A 21,024-nucleotide genomic window follows, 5' to 3' on the forward strand; every position below is an offset into this window, starting at 1 on the left:
TGTATACAAGATCATTTTTTGCATGAGAAGGTAGGTAGAGTAATAACCAAATCCTCCATCCCAGTACCATTCCAGGCAGGGATTATACGAAAACTATTAAGTTTTTTGAGATCTAAGAAAATAAATTCAGTTTCTCAAATTTTTTTTTAACCCTGTTTAAGACCCAGCCACTTTAGTAACTATACTAGAAAAGCTGCCAATAACTTTTGCTTTGGGCTTTGATTTGCTTCTTATCCTGCTCTTGAAGGCTGCTATATGTAACTGAGGCCTTTATGTGCATGTCCTCATTCCAAATGCCTGTCACAGTAGATAGAGCGTTTTCTCGGAAGCCGACTGGTCTCAGGGCAGACTCAGAGAGGTGGGGTAGAGAGCCTGCCTGCCTGCAGCATTTCCAGAAACTCATTTCTTCCCTTAAAGTGCATTTTCCATCTCATTTACCATTTTTAGATGATACAGGGCCTCTGTTTAAATCTAAATTAATAGAGCCAATCTCTTCATGGATTTTGGGGGTGTAAAAATGCGGTTTGCAAAATTACTTTTCACTGTACTGAGGATAATTTTAAATTTAGATAGTTTTCTCATTTCGCATGGGTAACCTCCAAAGCTTTGTGCTACAGACAATTCAATTTCGCATGTATATTAAGGCCAAATTTTCATTTCCTGCCAAAGTTAATAACCTTGTCTGCTCTTTCAAATTGGCCTGGTGTTAGTAATTCCACAAGCTGCTGATCAGACGTACCAATACTTAAGGTTTGTAGACATAAGTGTACAAAACCATGCATATGGGTTAGAAAAAAAAATTCTCCTTTTCACAAATGATCAACGTCAAGAGCTTCTTCTAGAATTAGGTTCTTAATAGGCTTCATCTCCATCCATACCAGGCATCTGCACAATCTGTTTAAACTGTTACTCTTTGATTTTGCCCTTCTATTCCCATCACTGCCTGAACTCCCCTAATTAAGTTATGCAGGCACCAAAGCCAGATAATGACATGACTGAGATCCGAGAAAATGAAAAGTGATTAAATACAAGCCCAATGATTGTTTTCCTTTTTAGACCTTTGTCTTTCATTATCAACAATTCCTTTTGGACTGAACATTTAACAAACAAAACTCATTAAAGGTGTGTGCAATTTTAAAGTTTGATGCATTTCTCGTGAAAAAAACGTAATCATTTACAAGTCTCATGATACTTCACTTAGATGGAAATTTTTTAAAATTTCTTTTTGATCAGCAGAAAATTAGCTTTCCACAGCTTCAGGTTCTATTTCTGTGTTTTCATTCTGGGCCTCTGTGTCCATATATTTTGATTAAGCAATCTTCTGTTAGGTTTGTAGTTTACACCACCTACCTTCTTCCCTGCTATGAGACACTCAAGGTCAAAAGGGTTTCGAGTAAGGAGTGCTACTGCCAATTAGAAAAATCTACCTGGGCAAGCTTATTATAAATCAGTCTGTGTGTGTGTGGTAGTCATCAGTCGTGTCACCATGGACTGTAGCTCACCAGGCTCCTCTGTCCATGGGAATTCTCCAGGAAAGAATACTGGAGTGGGCTGCTATTTCCTTCTTCAGGGGATCGTCCCTGACCCAGGGATCGAACGAGATCTCCTACATTACAGGCAGATTCTTTACCATCTGAGTTATCAGGGAAGCATAAATCCGTCTAGGTCAGGAAAATAAGGCAAGATGCATTGAGTCAAAGATATTCAATGTCTCATCAATATTTTATACCCCAGGGAGCCTAATAATAGACAAAATGAGGGACTTGTCTGTGACCAAACATCTTGAACTTGATTCTTATGGTCTTCTAACCTTTGACAGTAGTCATGTATACAACATCATCTTTGCATAAAACTGAAGGCTGACTGATATGGCAAGGTGGGAAATAAAAGATACAACCTCAACGCTCTCAGGGTAAACTCATCGAGTCCTTACATTTCCTCACAACCCTGGCCTCAATCCAGGCTTTTAAACTCTCTTTTCAAACGGAATTCTTAAATCAAAATAAAGGTGTTCTTCATGGAAAAAGTCAAACAGTATTGCAACGCTTAATATACATTGGCAGTCTCTTGGCCTACTTCTATTCCTGCCTCCCAGAAGCAACCACTTACAATAATTTTAGGTATTTCCTGTAGTATCTGCCTCCATATTTCCAATAATATGCTATGTGCTTTCTCTTGATTTTTCTTCATCAAATACTTCTGATTCACCTTTCACTCCTGAAAATAAGGATTTAACTCTTGCAACAGAGACAGCTAAATGGAACCCCTAAATTTATCTCCCTTTTCTGTAAACAATAATGCCTTGGATTTTAGCTAGGCACACGGTTACCCAGAATAGTATGGGTAAGAACGTGTGCATGGGTAAGTTCTGACCAATGAGACAGAGTGGAAATAACAGGGGTAACTTCAGAAAATGTTCTTGAAGGGAGCAGACCTGCTGTTTCTTTTTTCCTGGTTGGAATGCAGAGGTGACGGGTGTACCTAAGCAACCGTTTTAGACCATGAAGTGGTAGTTCTGTGATGAGGATGGTAACATATCAAGATCAAAGAAGTTCAGAACCCAGAGGACTGTGAAGGTGCCACACCATGACTATCCTACACAAGACAGATATTCTGTTGTGGTAAAGCCACTGTTATTTTAGGTGTGTTCCCCTTATGCAAGCAAGCCTAATCCTAAAGAACACAGCTCTCTTCAAAACTCAGGAGGCAGGCGGAAGGTAGACCACATAGGGTCTTATAAACCAGTTAAGGATTTGCGGTATTATTTGAAAAGCACTATTTAAGAGCACAGCTAAATTTGTGTTTTTAATATTTCGCTGCAGAGGGAGGTGGGAAGGATGTTCAAGTGGGAAGGACATGGGTAAACCTATGGCTGATGCATGTTGATGTTTGGTAGAAACCAATGTAATACTATTAAGCAATTATCCTTCAGTTAAAAATAAATAAATTAAAAAATATTTTATAAAAAAAATTTTCACTGCAATTGCACTGTAAGATTTGGAAAAGAATATATGGAACAGTGGATGCAGGAGGAGCAGTTAGGATCGGTGAGGAGTACAAATGAGAGGCCGAGTAGCTGTAGTAGAGATGAAGTGAGACTGAACGGGAAAGATACCTGTCTGGAAGGTACAAGTCAACAGAACCTGCGGGGGAATGACTGAGAGGGAAAGATCAAGATGACTCCCTAACTTCAATGGCTGGATGGGCGGTGGTGCCATCCTCTGAGATGGCAAACGCCTCGAGGGGAGGGCCACTTGAGAGGGAAGACTACAGCTGTATCCTTTCAAAAACTCACCCCCAAATATGATTCCAATTCCTAACGGACATTTAATGAGAAGAAATGTTTTTTAGTGGTTTCTAGGATAACACCCATCAGAACTGGTCATGAGGTTCAATGCAGGATGATATATGGAGTTTAAACTTTTTAATGTTTTCATCAATCACAGAGTATGTTACATAATCAAGAATATCCTTGGGTTCAAATTTGAGCAGCAGATAAAATGTCCTTCTCTACTGTTTGGTAAGCAAATGGTAGACTATTCAAGATTTCCTTTCTTTTTCTACCCTTTCATGAAAAGGTAGAATTTTCTAGAAGAAAATTCTAGACCCGAAAAGACTGAAATGAGATTTAAAATTTGCTTGCAGTTAATTGTAAAAATATGCTCCAGATTGTTTTAGACTTTAGAATTATGTTTTTAAGAAAAAGGAAAGACTGCCCCACCTTTTATGAATCTGGATGAAGTTTTCATTGATATAAACTTTAAGTTAAAATATTCTTCTATTATTTTAGTTGGTCCACTCCATGATAACCACTGTCACTAAAATATGAAAGCTAATGCTTTTTGGTCTTACTTTGACTATCTGGTTAGGAAACATACTGACCTATTTTAAAAGAGAAAATAATCCACATGAAACTATACACTGAGATTATTAGTAAAGCAAAATCTAATCCATTATTTTCCCATTAATCTTCAAGTCATTAAAGGTGACTTTATAAGAAGTATTGGGGATAATGTTCTAATTCTGTTAAGCAATGAGTACTTTTCTTCAGGAACAAGAGACCATTCCTACTCTGGATGGTGTCTTTATTTCCCAAAGGGTACAGGAAAGTTGTTATTGGGCTGCCATCTCTAGTTTACAAGTAAAATCAGACACATTTAAGTAATATCAGTAAAAATGAATCAATAAAGTATCCTTTAGAATCAAGCATGGTAAGTCAGTAATTGTTTTAGAAATCCCATGTTAATTCTGTAGTTATTCATAGCCTCGGACACTGACTTGATGGAGAAGGAGCAGACAGGTGGACACAGTACCCTCTTCTACCCCAGAGATAAAAAATTATCATCAGAAGTAGGTATGGGCAGAGTGTGGACTGAAAGGGAAGCTTCATTTGTGGTAAGCTTGACACAAAGCAAATGCAGAGAGTGCTCCCAGCATGTGGAATCATCTAAGCAAATCCATGTGGACAAGAGGACTAGGGGATGACCTGGCTAGTAAGACTGGACTCCTTGGGGGTTCAAATTGTTAAAAACTAGACACAGAAATATAGATTTAATGCTAATCTATTGTCAATTTATGTGAAGGAGTACTCAAAAACAGTATTTTTCAAAGATATATTTAGCTATACGTGTTAGTCTAGGTTCTGCAAGGTGGGATTGAAATATAGGACTTCCCTAGGGACATACATAACATGAAGGGTACTGCAGGGCATCATGCCAGCAATTGCATGCTGCTTCCACGTGCAGCCCCTGGACCAGAAGAGGTGGTCTCACCTAACTAGAAAGAAGCTGAGAGGTCTAACCCTCCTGGAAACCAAGAAGGAGAGGGACAACCAGATATGAATGAGCACTAGAAGTGTCTGACACAGGGCCTGGTGGGGAAGTGGCAGAAAGAGGAAGCCAAATCTTGGACAGGTCAGTTCTGAGATGTTCATTAGACATCTCAGTGGAGATATCAAGTAGGCAGCAGGATGCATGGGTCTGAGTTTAGGGAAGAGAGGTTGGACAAATGTCCTCCAGAAAATAGAAAAAAAGAACCTATGTATCTCCTGTGATCTCAGAGGCCAGTAGAAACCCAGATATCTATTACTTTGATCTAATAACTTGTGGAATCTGTCTGGTGTCTCAAAACTACAGTGTTCACTATGACAGACTGCAACCATAAGTATCTACAGAAACCTCAGTTAATTAAAATGAACAAATTTAAAATTCAGTTTTCCAGTCACACTGGCCACATTTCCAACACTTGGAAATGTAATTAACATATGGCTAGAGTAATTAACATATGGCTAGTGGCTGCTGAATGGACAGCAAAGAAACAGACTGATCACTGCAGAAAGGTTCAAGGACATTACTGCATTAGGGACAGATGTCTTTCTTTATATAAAAAGTTCAGTATGTCTGGCAGTGCTCACAGATCATCCCACGAATCTCTTGGCTTTAAACTGTTGAAAACTAATTTACTTGAAAGACAAAAAACAAATAAAAACTTTGCTGTAAAGGAATCCATCATGGCTTTCAGTATAGATGCTCTGCACCAGATTTTTTTCTATTCTGTTTCCTTCTGTAGCTACAACTCTGGCAAGGGAGGGTGAATTGTTTAGGGACACTTCTAAATCTGCAATTTCCTTACTCAGCTACTTATCCCCAGCAGTACTATAAATATAGCCAGCTGTTGAGAGGTAATTAATAGGAAGCCTTTGAATTTCTGAGGGATCATTAGTCGTATTCATCTTGACCAATCAAGACCTTGATGCATCTCAAATGGCTATGGAGATGATAAAAATCTCCACAAATGTATGAAGCTCTCAAAGCACTTCTCTGTAATTATGCATTTGAGATTATTCCTTAACATTATCCATTTATTTTACAACCAGCCTATACTGATATAAAAACCTCTGCCATGGTACTTCAGTTCTGCAAGTTATTTCCTTATAGGTTAGGTACTTTTGAAGACTCTTCTTCATGTATACTCTGGTACTCTTCTTCATGTATACTCTGGTGGGAAAAATCATGTTCAGATTATGGATACTGCTGCAACCACTGGAGATGTTCAGTAAACGCCCAAGAATGGGTCTTAATAGCTTTGAGTGATACCGAGACAAGAACTTCCTAAAGGAGGGGGGATGGGTTGCTTCACCCTAAGTTTCAAACAAACTGTTCCCTAGTTGAAATTTTTAAAGCTCATCAATTTTTTTTTCATTCAAATTAATGGAAATATGAGAAATGAAAGTTTTCTCTAAATAACCCCATATAGTATGATCACCTGCTTTCTAAGCAGGCTGGTATTTTCTAATGCATTATTTTTAATAATTATCTTAACCTCGCGTGTGTTTTGAGCGTGTGTTTCCATTTCTTCAACAAAATGACAGTGTCTTTAGTGCAGGGCTCCCAGTCCCTGAAGTTATTCTCCGCAAAGCCTGGATGTGAACACTGCACTGACCAGTACATCCAGTCTATCTTCAGGTTAAAGCTGGGCGTAGTGTCGGCTTTCCAAATACTCCAGTACTTTTAATACAGGTAACCTGAGGAGGAAACTAGCTGTGACTTTAAATCCTTAATTTAAAAATATTGACCCAAATGAAGAGGTGGAATTGCAAATAAAAAAAGGCAAATGAGCACACTGAAGAGGTGTCTTCTTTTCTCCATTATCTATTTCCAGAGCTAAACAGGAAAAGGGATTAAGATTTTTAAAAAGGGGGATATTATACTTTCCTCCTTCCTTCCCTCAGTGCCCTGCAGTGTACTGCTTCCTAACTGTCAAATTAGGAAGTGCTCCTATTCTGTTATTCAGACTACCATGAAAAGTGAAAATGTTAGTCGCTCAGTTGTGTCCGACTCTTAGTGACCCCATGCACTGAAGCCCACTAGGCTCCTCTATCCACGGGATTCTCCAGGCAGAATACTGGAGTGGGTTGCCATTCCCTTCTCCAGGGGGTCATCCTGATCTGGGGATAGAATTTGGGTCTCCCACATTGCAGGAAGATTCTTTACCGTTTGAGCCACCCAGTAGGCCTTAGACTACCTTAATAGGTGATAAATCCTTTAACACAATAGTTATTAAGAGTAACTTAATTCAGGTTCATGAATCATTGCTTGATATTGAAGCCTATCTATGCTACTTCCTAGCTGTGTGATCTTACCCCACTTACTAAACCTCTCTGTGCCTGAGCATTTTTACATATTAAATGGAAATAACAGTAGCTACTCCATATATGTGTGTGTGCACGTGCTAAGTTGCTTCAGTAGTGTCCAGCTCTTTGTGACCCCATGGACTATAGCCTGCCAGGTTCCTCTGTCCATGGGATTCTCCATGTAAGAATACTAGAGTGGGTTGCTATGCCTCCTCCAGGGGATCTTCCAGACTCAGGGATCGAACCTGTGTCTCTTACATCTCCTGCATTGGCAGGCAGGTTCTTTAACACTAGCACCATCTGGGAAGCCCAGCTACTCCATAGCTATTGTAAATCATTCTGATCAGTACAACAGTCTCCAGCACCCAGTAACTACTCAATAAATGCCCAAACCCCATTAGTCTGTGATTCTGAGTGCTGAATGAGTTTCTTTGTCTCATCACTGATGCCTGATCTAAAGGGACAGAAAATACAGAGGCAACCATATTCTTCTTCCTCCTCCTATCTCCTGCCTCTCTCCTCTCTCACTGGCTCCTCTGAGGAGGGTTAGCAAAATCTTCCCCGCATCAGGACGTCTTTCTTCTCCTCAATCCTGTTTTCATGTTGTTATCCACTCTTTGGCTGTCCAGAGGCTCTTTAAGTCTAGGGAGTTCTCAGTTGGCATGGTGGCAAAGAATCCACGTGACAATGCAGGAGATGCAGGTGACTTGGGTTTTGATCCGTGGGTCAGGAAGATCCTCTGGAGCAGGAAATGGCACACACTCCAGTATTCTTGCCTGGAGAATCCCTTGGTCAGAGGAGCTAGGTGGGCTACAGTCCATTGGGTCGCAAAGAATTGGACACAACTGAGCATGCATGCACATGAGAGCAGGTAAGTTTAAATTGGGGGCAAGAAGGAGGAAGCCCACTTTATGTCCAGGTCTAAACGATATGCTTTTTATCCAACTCTGCCAAGTATAAAGTAAATATTATGTATGAGCCCTGTCTCATTGCTGAGTTCACTTCTCAATTGCATCAGAGGTTGAAGGGAATGGGATGTGATTAACTCTTTTACATCCTTGAGACATGAAATGAGTTGGATTCTCACTCTTTCCCCATTCTGCCTAGTTTTGTTATTGTTTTTAGTTTGCACAGATGGTAGCTAGAGTAGTAAAAGACAGGTTATTTCCCTTTCACTCACCCATTCATTCATTCAACATTTATTAAGCACCAACTATGACCCTGGCATTGTGTTAACCGCTAAAGTTAATGGAATGAAATTGACAAGACATGCCACCTGGTATTGTGGATAAAAATCAAATGCTTAGATATGTCTCTTTCTTTACCTGCTGTCAGTTCTTCTGATCTACCTACAAACACTTACATCCTACTCTGTGCTTCACTCAAGCACACTGGTGATATCTAAACCCTACAGCTGTTTCAAGCCTGTGTGTCAGCCATTTATTAATAAGATTGCTGACAGCACAATGACATCAGCACCTAATAAACTGTAGGCAAAAAGAAAGCAGGCAACATTCATGGTGCATTCATCTATCTAGTGATCACTGTGAAGGGCCCTCACAGACCCAGTGGAGATCCACGCCACTGATTCCTTCCATTTGTCCTAACAGTGCTGGGTGGGAGGCACAGATGCCTCTCATGATGGTGAAGGACACTTGGTCAAGGCTCAAATTAGACACTGAAATGCTGGCTCTGATGAAGAGCTAGTTAGAAGAATATCAAATTGCAAAGAAAAGACACCTGGCCAGAGCAATTTCTTTCAAATATCTGGCATCAGCAGAAACTAAGACCCACATGCTAAAACTGTAGCTCAGAGGCTATAAATTTGGCAGATCAGAGGAACAGCATCTTGAAACACTTTAATAACTTGCATTTAGAGCGTGAGTTAATATTACTCTAGGGATTATGCTGCACATCCTCTTATTTAAAATGTTATCTAATACTTGAAAAGAGGAAATATATGCCAATCTTAGCCTCATTAACTTTGCGAGTCAGTATAGAAGATTGGGTCATGTCTTTTAGAACTAAAGCTGCTAGAGTCCTGTGTGTATTTTTTGAGTGTGAGTCGATCATTATTTCCCTTGGGAATTATCATAGTTAAGAGTGGGAAAAAATGAAATTAAATGAGGGCTAGCACTTTTCCTCATTCCCTCTTTAAGACACTAGTTGAGATCAGCCATCCCTTGGGTTTACTTTTCTTACTTGGTTATCTGCAAGGGAAGCAATCTTTCCTACTAAATGCTAATTTCTAACATGAGAAAACTTCATCTGCTCACTTAATCCTTTATAATAACAGTACCTCACCAGTGCTTCATGTTTTCCATTTTATAAAGCACTTTACAATCTTCTCCCTCCTAGAAAAAATCTACTTGGAGCAGAACCCAGATGGCAGGGAGAGTCATGTCCTCTGGTGAGTCCCACAGATCCCTGGACACCACCTGTGTGTGTACATGCTCAGTCCTGTATGACTCTTTGGGACCCTATGGACTGTAGCCCACCAGGTTCCCCTGTCCATGGGGTTTCCCAGGCAAGAATACTGCAGAGGGTTGCCATTTCCCTCTCCAGGGGATCGTCCTGACCCAGGGACTGAACCCATGTCTCCTGCATCTCCTGCAGTTGCTGGTAGATTCTTCACCACTGAGACACATGGGAAGCCCACTGTCAAGGAAGTCCCTATTCATTTTTTAAATGCGAGCAAGTTATTAGATGAATTTTAACTTACCTCATTTAACCATAATTTACTTAAAAGTTATTGATACCTTGTCTTCTGTTACTGCTTCAGGATAGTTCAAAAAACAAGCTACCGAACAGAAATAGGTTAACCCTTGCTGGGTCTTTGATCTGGAGTTATCTCTGAAAAAAAACCTTTGAAAACAATCTCAATTTGTGATTAAGTACATTTACTAGCATAGGAATTTCCTGGCGGTCCAGTGGTTAGGATCCCATGATTCCACTGCAGGGGGCATGGGTTCAGTCGCTGGCAGGGGCATCACCTACCATCATTTAATAGCTGGACTTCAGATTTGATCTTAAGGGGTTTCCATGCCCGCTATTTTTCTATACTGTCTGCTGTGTGCATGGGCACACTGAAAGGTTCTTAACGGGGCACCTAAAGATCTAAATGGCTTCCCTCGCCTCCCAAGCTGGGAGTGTATATAGCAAAGAACTCTTGAAACTCTACCAGGAAAGGAATAAAGCTAAAAATGAACAACTCAATGCTTACTGCTGGTGTATGTCATACATCAATATCATGATGCACTACACTTCAGTGTATTCGATTTTACAGAGGAGGATTTCAGTGAAAAGAACTGAGGCTGTTCATTTCAAACATCGCTTATTAACAGTTGCAAGAGCTACTGATTGCTTTCAGACTATGGGTAATGTTTTACACAAGAGGATCCTCAACAAGCCTTTTCAAACACAAGCAATTATAAGGAAAAGCTTCTGTTTTGGCCCAGTTAATTTTCTATCCTGAAGCCATGCTCTGAATATATTAATTTAGGATTAGAAAGGGGAAGAACGCTCTAAGGAACAAAGCCGAAGATTACACTTTTCTAGCTGCAAATGCCCATAAAATCTTTCTAGGGTTTTTTACTCTATGTCCAGTCTCAAATAACGTTTTCCTGCAGACATTTTAATAGTAGTTATTCTTGCCTTTCTAACAAGCCATGATTCCCTCAATCTTTCCAAATTCTTGTCATGTTTTTGCAGGGCTTACTCTGATTTTTTCTAAAACACTTATAATTGACTAGTCATTAGCCATTTCTAAAAAGTTGGTATGGTTCACATTACTTCATCTCATAGCTTATGTGTTGGTCTTCTTCACTTTTTTACCTATCAAATGTATGGAGTAAACCCAAATGTAGGAGTGGAGAGTAAACTTCAACCATCCCCCCACCCCCCCACCGCCACACACACACACACATTCTCAGGGACTAAAGAGCAGGGTTTTTGTCACTAACTAGCTGTGTAGCCTTGAACAAGGTACTCAGCCTAGCTTTGATTCAGTTTCCTCATCCTCAAAATCAGGGTATGAATAGGATGCATGCCATGGAGTTGTTTAGAGATGTAGATGCGTTATTTAATGCAAAGCACTTGCGTGGAGCCTGGCATATAACATTAGTGACTGGCATACATGCACACACACACACTAGCTCCTGTCATTCAAATGTAAATCCTATTAGCATTTTATTAACAAGAGTCAAATTGTAATTTTTCCTCTTATCTTTCCACACTCAGATAATCATGAAATTGCATACTGATGATCCTCATTCCTTTAGGAGCCAAAATTCATTCAATCAATGTGTTTTATTATTAAAGTATTGAATTGTGTTTTGAACATTAATGTATAGTAATAATGTGTTAACTCTCAATTACTGACTGAAAAACCTGATTATTCACAACACTTCATTCCTGAATAAGCAAAAGAGACCAGAGGGATTTGTGGTAAAAATTGCTTCATTTGCCAATAAGAGATAGTTATGGGATTTTAAAATTATTCTTTCTTTCCTACTTAAGGATCAAAGCATATTACCTCTCTGTGGTATATAAAAAAAGATAAACACCAAAGAATACAGCTTGTAAAACTGCACTATGACAACCCACAGGTATAAATAAAGGCTTCAGAGATGATATCTGAATCCTATTAAAACTTCATGTTAATCACTCTCATCACCATATTATATCCTCTGCTTTTATTTAAAAATGAAAGTCAAGATAATTTTAGTTGTAAAATAGTTTGTAAAGTCTATGTTAAATACTTTCTAAAGCAATGATCTGCTTCTTTGAGTGTCAATTTAAACTTGTCTATGTCACCCTTACCAGTAAAGCAGTATCGTGTTTTCTAAAGCACATACAATACACAGAGGTACTCTAGCAGAAAAGTAACCTATCACTATTAGTCTCAATTTTTGTTGGAAAATTAAAAAATGATGTGAATCCCGTTTTTCAGTTTTAAGTTCATATGTAACATTAAAAACATATGGGTGCTTTTTCCCTTCACTGAAACTCTTTCAAGATCAAGCTGAACAACTGAGACAAATCTAGGCATACCATGAATGAAGTATCATGAAGCTGGGCAGCCTAGCCCTGTGGTTTTCTTTGGAGTCATAAGCCAGAAACAGAGATACATGACTACAGGGTGTACTGTGGATTGATAAATGTTACAAACAAATTAAGGACTTTATAACCCTGTGACAGCCAGTGAGACTTTGAGAGGAAGCGGAAAGGGGAGGCAGAGAGCTGTCTACTCAGGCTGAGAAACCACTAATGTTTCACAGTGTTTATAACCTGCTGTAGACCCATTTCTAAGTTTAAGTTACACTGGCTCTAGAAACACAATTTATGACTTGGCATTTCTAGAATACTTTCTATGGCAGGCTTTATGAAAAGACTATTACTTATAGAAATTAAGGAACTTAAAAGTGAGTAAGAAATTTTCAATCAAAATTAAAATATTAATCTCCCTAGAAATACAGTAGGCAAAATATTGCTTAGCCTATTTCAAACATTTATCAGTTCAGTTCAGTTCAGTTCAGAAGTTCAGTCTGAGAAAAGAGTCGGACTCTTTGTGACCCCATGGACTGCAGCATGCCAGGCTTCCCTGTCCATTGCCAACCCTCAGAGCTTACTCAAACTCATGTTAATGATAAATTTATCCTTATAAAAATTCTCCCAAATTAAGAGAGCCAGGTTAGAGAGCCTTTTGCAGATAGAAATATTGTGGCTTACTGTCTACATGCCTTGTGCAAACATAGGAACAAAAAAGGATCCTTTTTCATGCTGTATAGAACTTATAGCAGAGATTGCTAGGTCTTACCCTAAATCCACGTTCCTCTTTCCTTCAGTAACAGACCCCAGTTTAGACTACATTCACCATCCTTCCTTGTTAAGGGGTATGACCATGTGACTATGTTCTACCCAATGCAAAGAATGTAGAATTGAAATGCTGCGTAGGACTTCCTGGAAGTCTTATTTTAAAGGAAAGAAATGCATTTTTTTCTTTGCCTTTTTCCTCCCTGCAGCCTTGAAAAGCCAATATAATGGCTGGATATTCAGTTGCTATTTGGTCAAGGGAGAGAAGCTAGTGCTGAGGGATGTAGCTATTGCTGAGTCGCTAAGTGATGTCTGACTCTCTGAAATCCAGAAAAGGGCCATGCCAAAGGACTGGCTGAGGGACGATGGAGAAAGAAATGAGCCTGGGTTCCTTTTGACATCCTGAGGCCATCACCGTACCTCTGGACCACCTCCCTCTGGCTTTCTTTTATATCTGTTTTGTTTTGTTCAGTTGTTAAGTTGTGTCTGACTCTGCTACCCCATAGACTGCAGCATGCCAGGCTTCCCTGTCCTTCACTATCTTCCTGAGTTTGCTCAAACTCATGTCCATTGAGTCAGTGATGCTATCTAACCATCTCAACCTTTGCTTCCCTCTTCTCCTCTTGCCCTCCATCTTTCCCAGAATCAGGGTCTTTTCCAATGAGTTGGCTCTTCGTATTAGGTGGCCAAAGTATTGGAGCTTCAGCATCAGTCCTTTCAATGAATATTCAGGGTTGATTTCCTTTAGGATTGATTGGTTTGATCTACTTGCTGTTCAAGGGACTCTCAAGAGTCTTCTCCAGCATCACAGCTCAAAAGCATCAATTCTTTGGCACTCAGCTTTCTTTACAGTGCAACTCTCACATCCACACTTGACTACTGGAAAAACCATAGCTTTGACTATACAGACCTTTGTCAGCAAAGCAATGACTCTTCTTTTACATCAGAGTAAAAAAAAATTTTTATCATGTTTGATTCACTGTAATTTTGATTATTTTGGGTATATGAAACTGAACCCAATCCTATTCCAAAAACAATCCTATCCAAATCAGCACAGAAATTAGACCGTATTTCTTCTGGGGAATGAAGCTTAACAAAATAAGATAGAAATTTAAGGTTCTAATTGTAGCAATCATATTACAATCATAGTTTCTCAAATAAACTACATATTATATTAAAAGAGTTTCACTGTATATGATAATAAATATTTAATAGATGTGAATGCTAAAGAAGGAAATAAAGTTTTAAAAAATTTCTATTAGTGTTTCCCAAAGGAATGTTATTTTGGAAAAATTAATAACAAGAGCAAAAAATAATATTTGCAAATAAATAGAAATATGACCCTAAATTTGGTGAACAAAGTTAAAAATATATAATTCTCTTTTCCTCAAAAGAGTTACTTTTTGAAAGATAATGAGGCACAAAAGTAACATACAAAGCCACTCATTATTATGTAAACACTGCTTTGAGACAGAACACAAAGTGTTTTTATTGTGTTAAGATGGTCATGAATGTATTTTTGCTAATAAAATTGCAGTTATGAATAGATGATACTTGATAAGACATAATATGATATTACGATATTCTGTGGTTGAATCAGCTTTAGTTTCTCCCCAACAAATTTTTTGTTCAGATGGAACATTTGCATAGGAAAGCATTTTACTTAGGAAAACACTGGAGGAGACAATCCATTCTATGTGGAAACAACGGTTTTATAACAGTGCTTGATCAGGAGGCATTAGGAACCTTGCCTTGAAAGCCATTATCAAATTTATCTAGAAAACTTTATGCTATATCATAAAATAACCAGCAACTGAAGAAATCCTTAACTGCTTACTATGCCAATTTGCCCCTGCTTTCAGGGGACAGCAATATCATAGATACTGAAGGATAAAAGAGTTGAAAGACACAGGCAATTCAAATAAAATGATGCCAAAAACTCGATATTGCCAGAAAAATTTTAAACAAACTTGCATTCTACTTTGGAGTAACTTTTTTCCTTTTTCTATTTCCAAGGAAATTTTAACTTTGATTCTCAACCAGCTCTGCCAATAGTGAAGATTATCCTTATGTTGTCAAACGATCAATTCAAACTTGAAATCAATCACTTCTTTTGTTCCTAAAGTAAGGTACCTTATGATATATAATATAAGCTCACCTGAAGGTGAGTTACAGATTTATCTCATTCTTTTAACAATCAGTTATGGAATGAAATCCAGCCATCTGTCTCAGTTGTCCTGTTCTGTTCAAATCCTCATAGTTTTAAATAAAGAAGAGTAATACTAATCAATAAGATTCATTTACCAATGACTGCACACCTGGAACACAGTATAGCTAATCAATAAACGACAGCTGTTGCTATAATGTCTCTCTTGAAACAAAACACTTTCATTTTATTCTCATCTTAACATTTTTTGTGTTAAGCTTCTAAATCCACAAAAATTATAACATTATACTATAAAAGGGAGGGTCCACATGTAGCTCAGATAGTAAAGAATCTGCCTGCAATGCAGGAGACCGGGGTTCGACCTCTGGTTTGGGAAGATCCTGGAGAAGGGAATGGCAATCCCTCCAGTATTCTTGCCTAGAAAATCCCAAGGACAGCGGAGCCTGGCAGGCTACAGTCTGTGGGGTCTCAAAGAGTCAGACACAACTGAGCAACTAACAATAACACTATCTAGACCACTCCTTTTGTTTTATAAAATACTGACCTTAAATGTCCCCGAGAGATTAAAATTTTATTGATTTTTTTCCGCCTTCCCATACTCAGGAGAAGGAACAGAATCACTTGCCATAAGAGAGGATTACTAAGAGACTGCTATTATTAACAGTAAATTCCTCTCCTAGAAAAGCTCTCAACGTATGCTTTTAGAAAGACCATCACCATTTGCATCAGGACCATGGAGGCTTGTAAACTGCAGATTCCTGGGTCCTGCTCAAGACTACTGAAGCAGAATCTTGCCGTGAGGCCTAAGAACCTGCATTTTTATGATAAGCCCCATTGCCTTAAAATAAAATCCAAACTCCTTAAGCTAAAAACCTATTCCTCCTTATCTGCTTTTCAGAATAACTGGGAAACACTAAGTCTCCAAGCTGTGTTTCCTTCAAGATTAGAAAGCTGTCTTCCTGCTCTCTGCATTTGTAAGCTAGCTGCAGTTCAACTTTCCTTCTTTGGTTTCCCTCTTTCTTACTTTTTTGACATCTATGTACAGTTTCCTCCCAAACTTTCTCAGCCTCTCAATGACCAGCAACACAGAGAATGTACATCAATGAGCAATGACTACATTGGAGGGTTAGTTCATGGAATCTATACTCTACCCCGAGTTCCTATATGGACACCTGTTACATGGTAACTTAAAAAAAAAAAAAAAAAAGACAATTTTGGACATGTTTTATTTCTCATGGGTAAATTCTCCTGTTTCATGCACTGCATTTTGGGAATCTTCCCAACTCTTCTCAGTGAAATTCCGTTTCTGAATTAACTATGTAACACTGAACATCAACTTTTCACCCAAGTATGAAAGCCATCCAAATTTGTGTCAGCCATGAATTCTAGGAATATGCTTACTCTGCTCTAAATTCTGGACACTGTTAAAGATCCAGAAGATACCAGGTTAGGCTGAGAGCACAGCATTCTCCCCAGAAGCAATTACTTCTATGCAGATGCAGGAAGCACTTAAGGGTGTACCATCCAGCCAGGCAGCTCTCCTCTCCTATGCTTGTGCCAGCTCCCAGTCAGCACTTCATACCTGCCCAGCCAGTGTAAACAGTGCTATCCCGAGGGTCTGCTGACTTCAGGCCTCTCTCCATTTGCTGAAGAAGCTCTCGAATCTTATTGTTCAAGCGTTGTGAAAACTCAGGAGTCAGCTGTAGAAAGTAAAGGGAAAACAAGTATCAAAAAATATATGCCACTTGGTGTCCTAGGCTATAGGCTGTTAGAAATAGGAGGCTACTTCATTTCCTTTCAAGCTGCAGTTTTTTGCCTGAGAGAACAGGACAATTATTTTATTCTTAAACAACAAGGATGAATTAACAAAATGTAAAAGTACTACTGTATTTTCTTACTCAAGTGAGGAAATATTTTTGATATAACTTAAATGTTTTACATAAAAATTTTAATTAAATATTAGACTGCCAGTGTTAAACAGGATCACAGTAATTTCCATTTACTAGGAATCATCTATTATTTAAGTCAGTATTTCTTTTTATAATAAAAACCATTTTATTAAACTAAGCATAAAACAGAAGATATTTGCTGTTTTCAAGCAATTGGATTTATAGTATTCAGATGCAATGTTAATTCCCAAAAGAAATACTAATTGCTTCTGTTGTTTAAAGCATCTGCCTGGAATGCGGGCGACCCGGGTTCGATCCTTGGGTCGGGAAGATCCCCTGGAGAAGGAAAACGGCAACCCACTCCAGTACTCTTGCCTGGAGAATCCCATGGAGGGAGGAGCCTGGTAGGCTACAGTCCATGGGGTCACAAAGAGTCGGACACGACTGAGTGACTTCACTTTCACTTTCTGTTGTTTAAAAATGATGATAAATATTTATTAAATAATCCATTTAGAAAAAAATGTATCAACATTAAAAAAAAACTGTAGAAGTAGCATAAGAAAAGCTAAATAAATTCACAGATATTAGGAGCCTTCAGCAGAGTGGAAAGAACATTGGATCAAGACACAAAAACCCATGCCCAGCACAGTGCCTTGCAGGCTACGGGCCTCACAAATATCGCTCAATGAATGAGCCAGGCCACATCCTTGTCTGCTATTAGCTGAGTGATCACACTCAACCTGTAACTTCTTTATGCTTCAGCTGCCTTGTAAAGTCAGGATAATAACACCTGACTCACCAATGTCAAAGGTACACTGAGGATCAAATGAGATTGTGGGTCTCATACACTTTGCATTCAGGGATTTAAATGCTGACATTTTTACTATTTTAAGCAATCCAATGATCTATACAAATATTTTGGATACAGACTGAAAACAAACTAAGACTGGGCTGTGAGGTTGGTGATATCCATATAAAAGACCATAGATGAAGGGCAAATGGTGAGGTTTACCAAAAAATTATGTTAATTGTTCTAATAACTGAAAAATATTTAGAAAGTTCTGGATACATTGAATCATGAAGTGTCTTAAAAGGTAACTTTAATATATACCTCTATTTTTAGTAATCTGCCCTGATTCTCAGACTTGGATTTCACAAAACAGTGAAATAATGTTGGGGAACATTACAAAAGTACAAACATTTCATTACATAAGGACGGTAAAAACATATATAACAATGACCTGAAAGCATCATAGCCTCATTTTTTTTCAAAAGGGCATTTTAAAAAAATGTAGGAAGGCAGTAGGAAAAAAATATAGGAAAGAAAAATGTAGGAAAGGCAGTATCAGAATTATTAGTGGTAATAAAAGACATTAAATTTTTAAAAAGACTGATACTTTGAAGAGTATCTCTGATAAGGCAAATCAGATGATCAACCATATCTGGGTTATTTATTCTAAAGCATCACTATGATCCCCTATTTCACACTCTGAAGAAGAAACCACATTGTTTGACAGACACACACTCATCATTTAACAATGTCTGCCAAGACGTTAAGATTTCAACAAGCCTTAAAAATACATTTAGTAAGATAAAATATACTTCAGTATTAATACAAAAGGCCTATAAATCTTAACTAGATAGAAGAGTGCATCTACATAAGAACATGTCATATTCTGTTCGTAGATCATGGATAATTTATCATCTTACCTGACCTTACTGTAAGTGACCGAGAATAATGAGAATGCCTCAGCCTCAAGAAAGGACATTACCTTCTATTTGGCACATAATTGCATTTAGTAAAAGCGACCTGCCTAAGAATATTGATTGCTTGTGGCAGACCAAAAAATTATTCAAACCTAGCAATAATATGAAAAGTTTCTAAAAGCCCTTTTTCAAAAGATGCCAGAAAACAGAGCAGTTTCTTATTGAAATATTTGCATTAACAAGTTAAAGGAGGACAGATCTCCAGAGTCTGTTCCTTAGTGTTCAACATTAAACAATTCTAGAAGTGGGAGGAGGATTGTCCAAAAACTATGTGTCAAGCAATAAATTACACTATTATTTTGGGGCCAGAGTTCAAATTTATGAGTATTGTTATTTTTCTCCCTTAGATACAGACTTAAATTTGTAATTAGCATTTACTTTGTAAACATCCTAAACAACGAGCTACGTTCCATTGAAGGCTTCTGTCATTAGGATCTATACTCAACTGTTCTCTTTGCCAAGAAACATGAAGCTGCAGATCTTCCTCCAAAAAGACAAGACAAGACAAATGCTTCAGCTTCAAGATCTGCAGAGCTAGACAGAACACAGGTCCAAAAAGCCAAAAGGAAGCCATCTGGCTTCAAGGTAATGATTAGAAGCTTTGTTTTGGCAGTTCAATTCTGGTCTTAAAAGAATCATATTAATTCCAGCTCCATATACACTTAAGGCAGCCTTCTATCTTACAACTCTCTGCCATCTCTCTCATTCCTCCTACTTGCACTACTCAAGTTAAACTACAATGTTAAGTGTTTTAAGGAAAGAATCAACAGAATTACTGAAAGTTCACTTGGCAGATATGGACTCTCTAAAGCCCTTCAATCACAAGCAAAATGCTTTTTGTATGGCTGATGAGCCTAGAAGAAATTAGCTGGTAAAATTTGAAAATGTGTGCACATTTAAAGAGATCACTCTTCCCACTTAACACTTTAAGACTTCTCCACTAGGTGTATACCCTCTTAACAACTATGTTCACAGACATGAGAAAACACAGGCCTCTGGAATCTCAAGCCCAGGTTCTCTTGTAACCTCACAGTGACTTGTGAGGTGCCCATCAGTTTAACTGACCATTTTCATGTATTCATTCATTTATTTATTTTCCAGTTGTGGGGTTGAGTGGAAATGGGACAAAGATTTCAGGCCTATGTCCCAAACCTCTCTTAGCAGCTAGCTGCAGTTTAAAGATGTCTTCATTGCACTCTGGTTTACTCTCGTCCTTATCTTGTCGGTACTCCTGTTCAATCATAAAACAGTAACACTGCGCATGTGAAAAGCCAGCAGGATTTCTCACCTCTCTTAAAAAACAAACCAAAAATGATTAAAAAAAAAAAAAAAGGCAAGATTACACAGTAAATTGCAGAGCTGCCAATTTTTATAATTTAAATATCAATGACTGAAGTTATTTCAATGATCGATTTCTACTACAAATATTATCAACAACTTCTTATATAAGTTCAACATGTTAGAGCTCAAACTATTTTCATATGTACTTTATATATTTAAAGTACTTTATATGTTTATACTGAAATTATGTATTTTTAAAAAAGGGATAGTCATCCCTTTCTTTCATGCAAAATCGAACTCCTTTCCAAACACTGGGGTTTGGAGGTAGGGATGGAGGCAGGTATTTCCCAAACTCACCCTCCCAGCAGAATCAAAGTAGCCTTCGGCCAGGGATTTGTTATAATCAGCATAAGGATTCGGGAAGGCCCTCTGCGCCATGATGCCAGAAACGAGCCTGCAGAACAGGGGAAAAAGAGAATCTACGTTGAGATACGGGCCAAGGCCGCGTTGCGAAGGCGGAGGCCAGCGCCCGGGGAACACCTTCCTTCCAGTCCCTCGGCCACTGAGCGGTCCTGGCGGTTCGAGTGGACCCCTGGCCCCCCGCGGCCCAGCCGTCAGGGTGTGGCACCTCCGCAAAAGGGCTGCCAGGGCTGCTAACCCACCGCGACGAAGGGAGTCCGTTTTGCACCCCACGTTCACACTTGTGATTTCAAGCAACTGCCCGTCCAAGATCCCAAAGCCCTGTACACACGGCCTCTGGCCACTCACCCCGCTGCCTCCGGACAAAAACTGAAGAGACGCTTTCACTGCCCACTTCCTGCCAGCTGGACCAATCAGAGCCTTCGCCACCCCGGAGGCCCGCCCCCTTCTCATTTTCAGTTTGTTAAAGAGACAGAAGTGTTAAAGGGTGGGACAGGTGATTTAATTCCCGGAGAGCTGGAGAGGGAACATATCTTAGAGTAATGTGCAACAGT

The 21,024-nt window shown here is 38.8% G+C and overlaps 1 protein-coding gene across 1 annotated transcript in view; it reads right to left on the bottom strand.

Annotated features, from left to right (window-relative positions):
- LANCL1 (LanC like glutathione S-transferase 1) overlaps positions 1–20,802 on the bottom strand; it is a 49,892-nt gene extending 29,090 nt beyond the window's left edge. Inside the window, exons 1-3 of the mRNA XM_068967911.1 lie at positions 20,713–20,802; positions 20,408–20,504; positions 16,696–16,813 (exon numbers count right to left, since the gene is read on the bottom strand). Of these exons, the coding sequence (XP_068824012.1) occupies positions 16,696–16,813; positions 20,408–20,488 (199 nt within the window). The 5' untranslated portion in view covers positions 20,489–20,504; positions 20,713–20,802. The remainder of the gene's footprint in view (positions 1–16,695; positions 16,814–20,407; positions 20,505–20,712) is intronic.
- Between the last annotated feature and the right edge of the window lie 222 nt (positions 20,803–21,024).

The sequence above is a fragment of the Capricornis sumatraensis genome, chromosome 3 (genome assembly GCF_032405125.1).
Source record: "Capricornis sumatraensis isolate serow.1 chromosome 3, serow.2, whole genome shotgun sequence".
NCBI classification, from domain to species: Eukaryota; Metazoa; Chordata; class Mammalia; order Artiodactyla; family Bovidae; genus Capricornis; species Capricornis sumatraensis.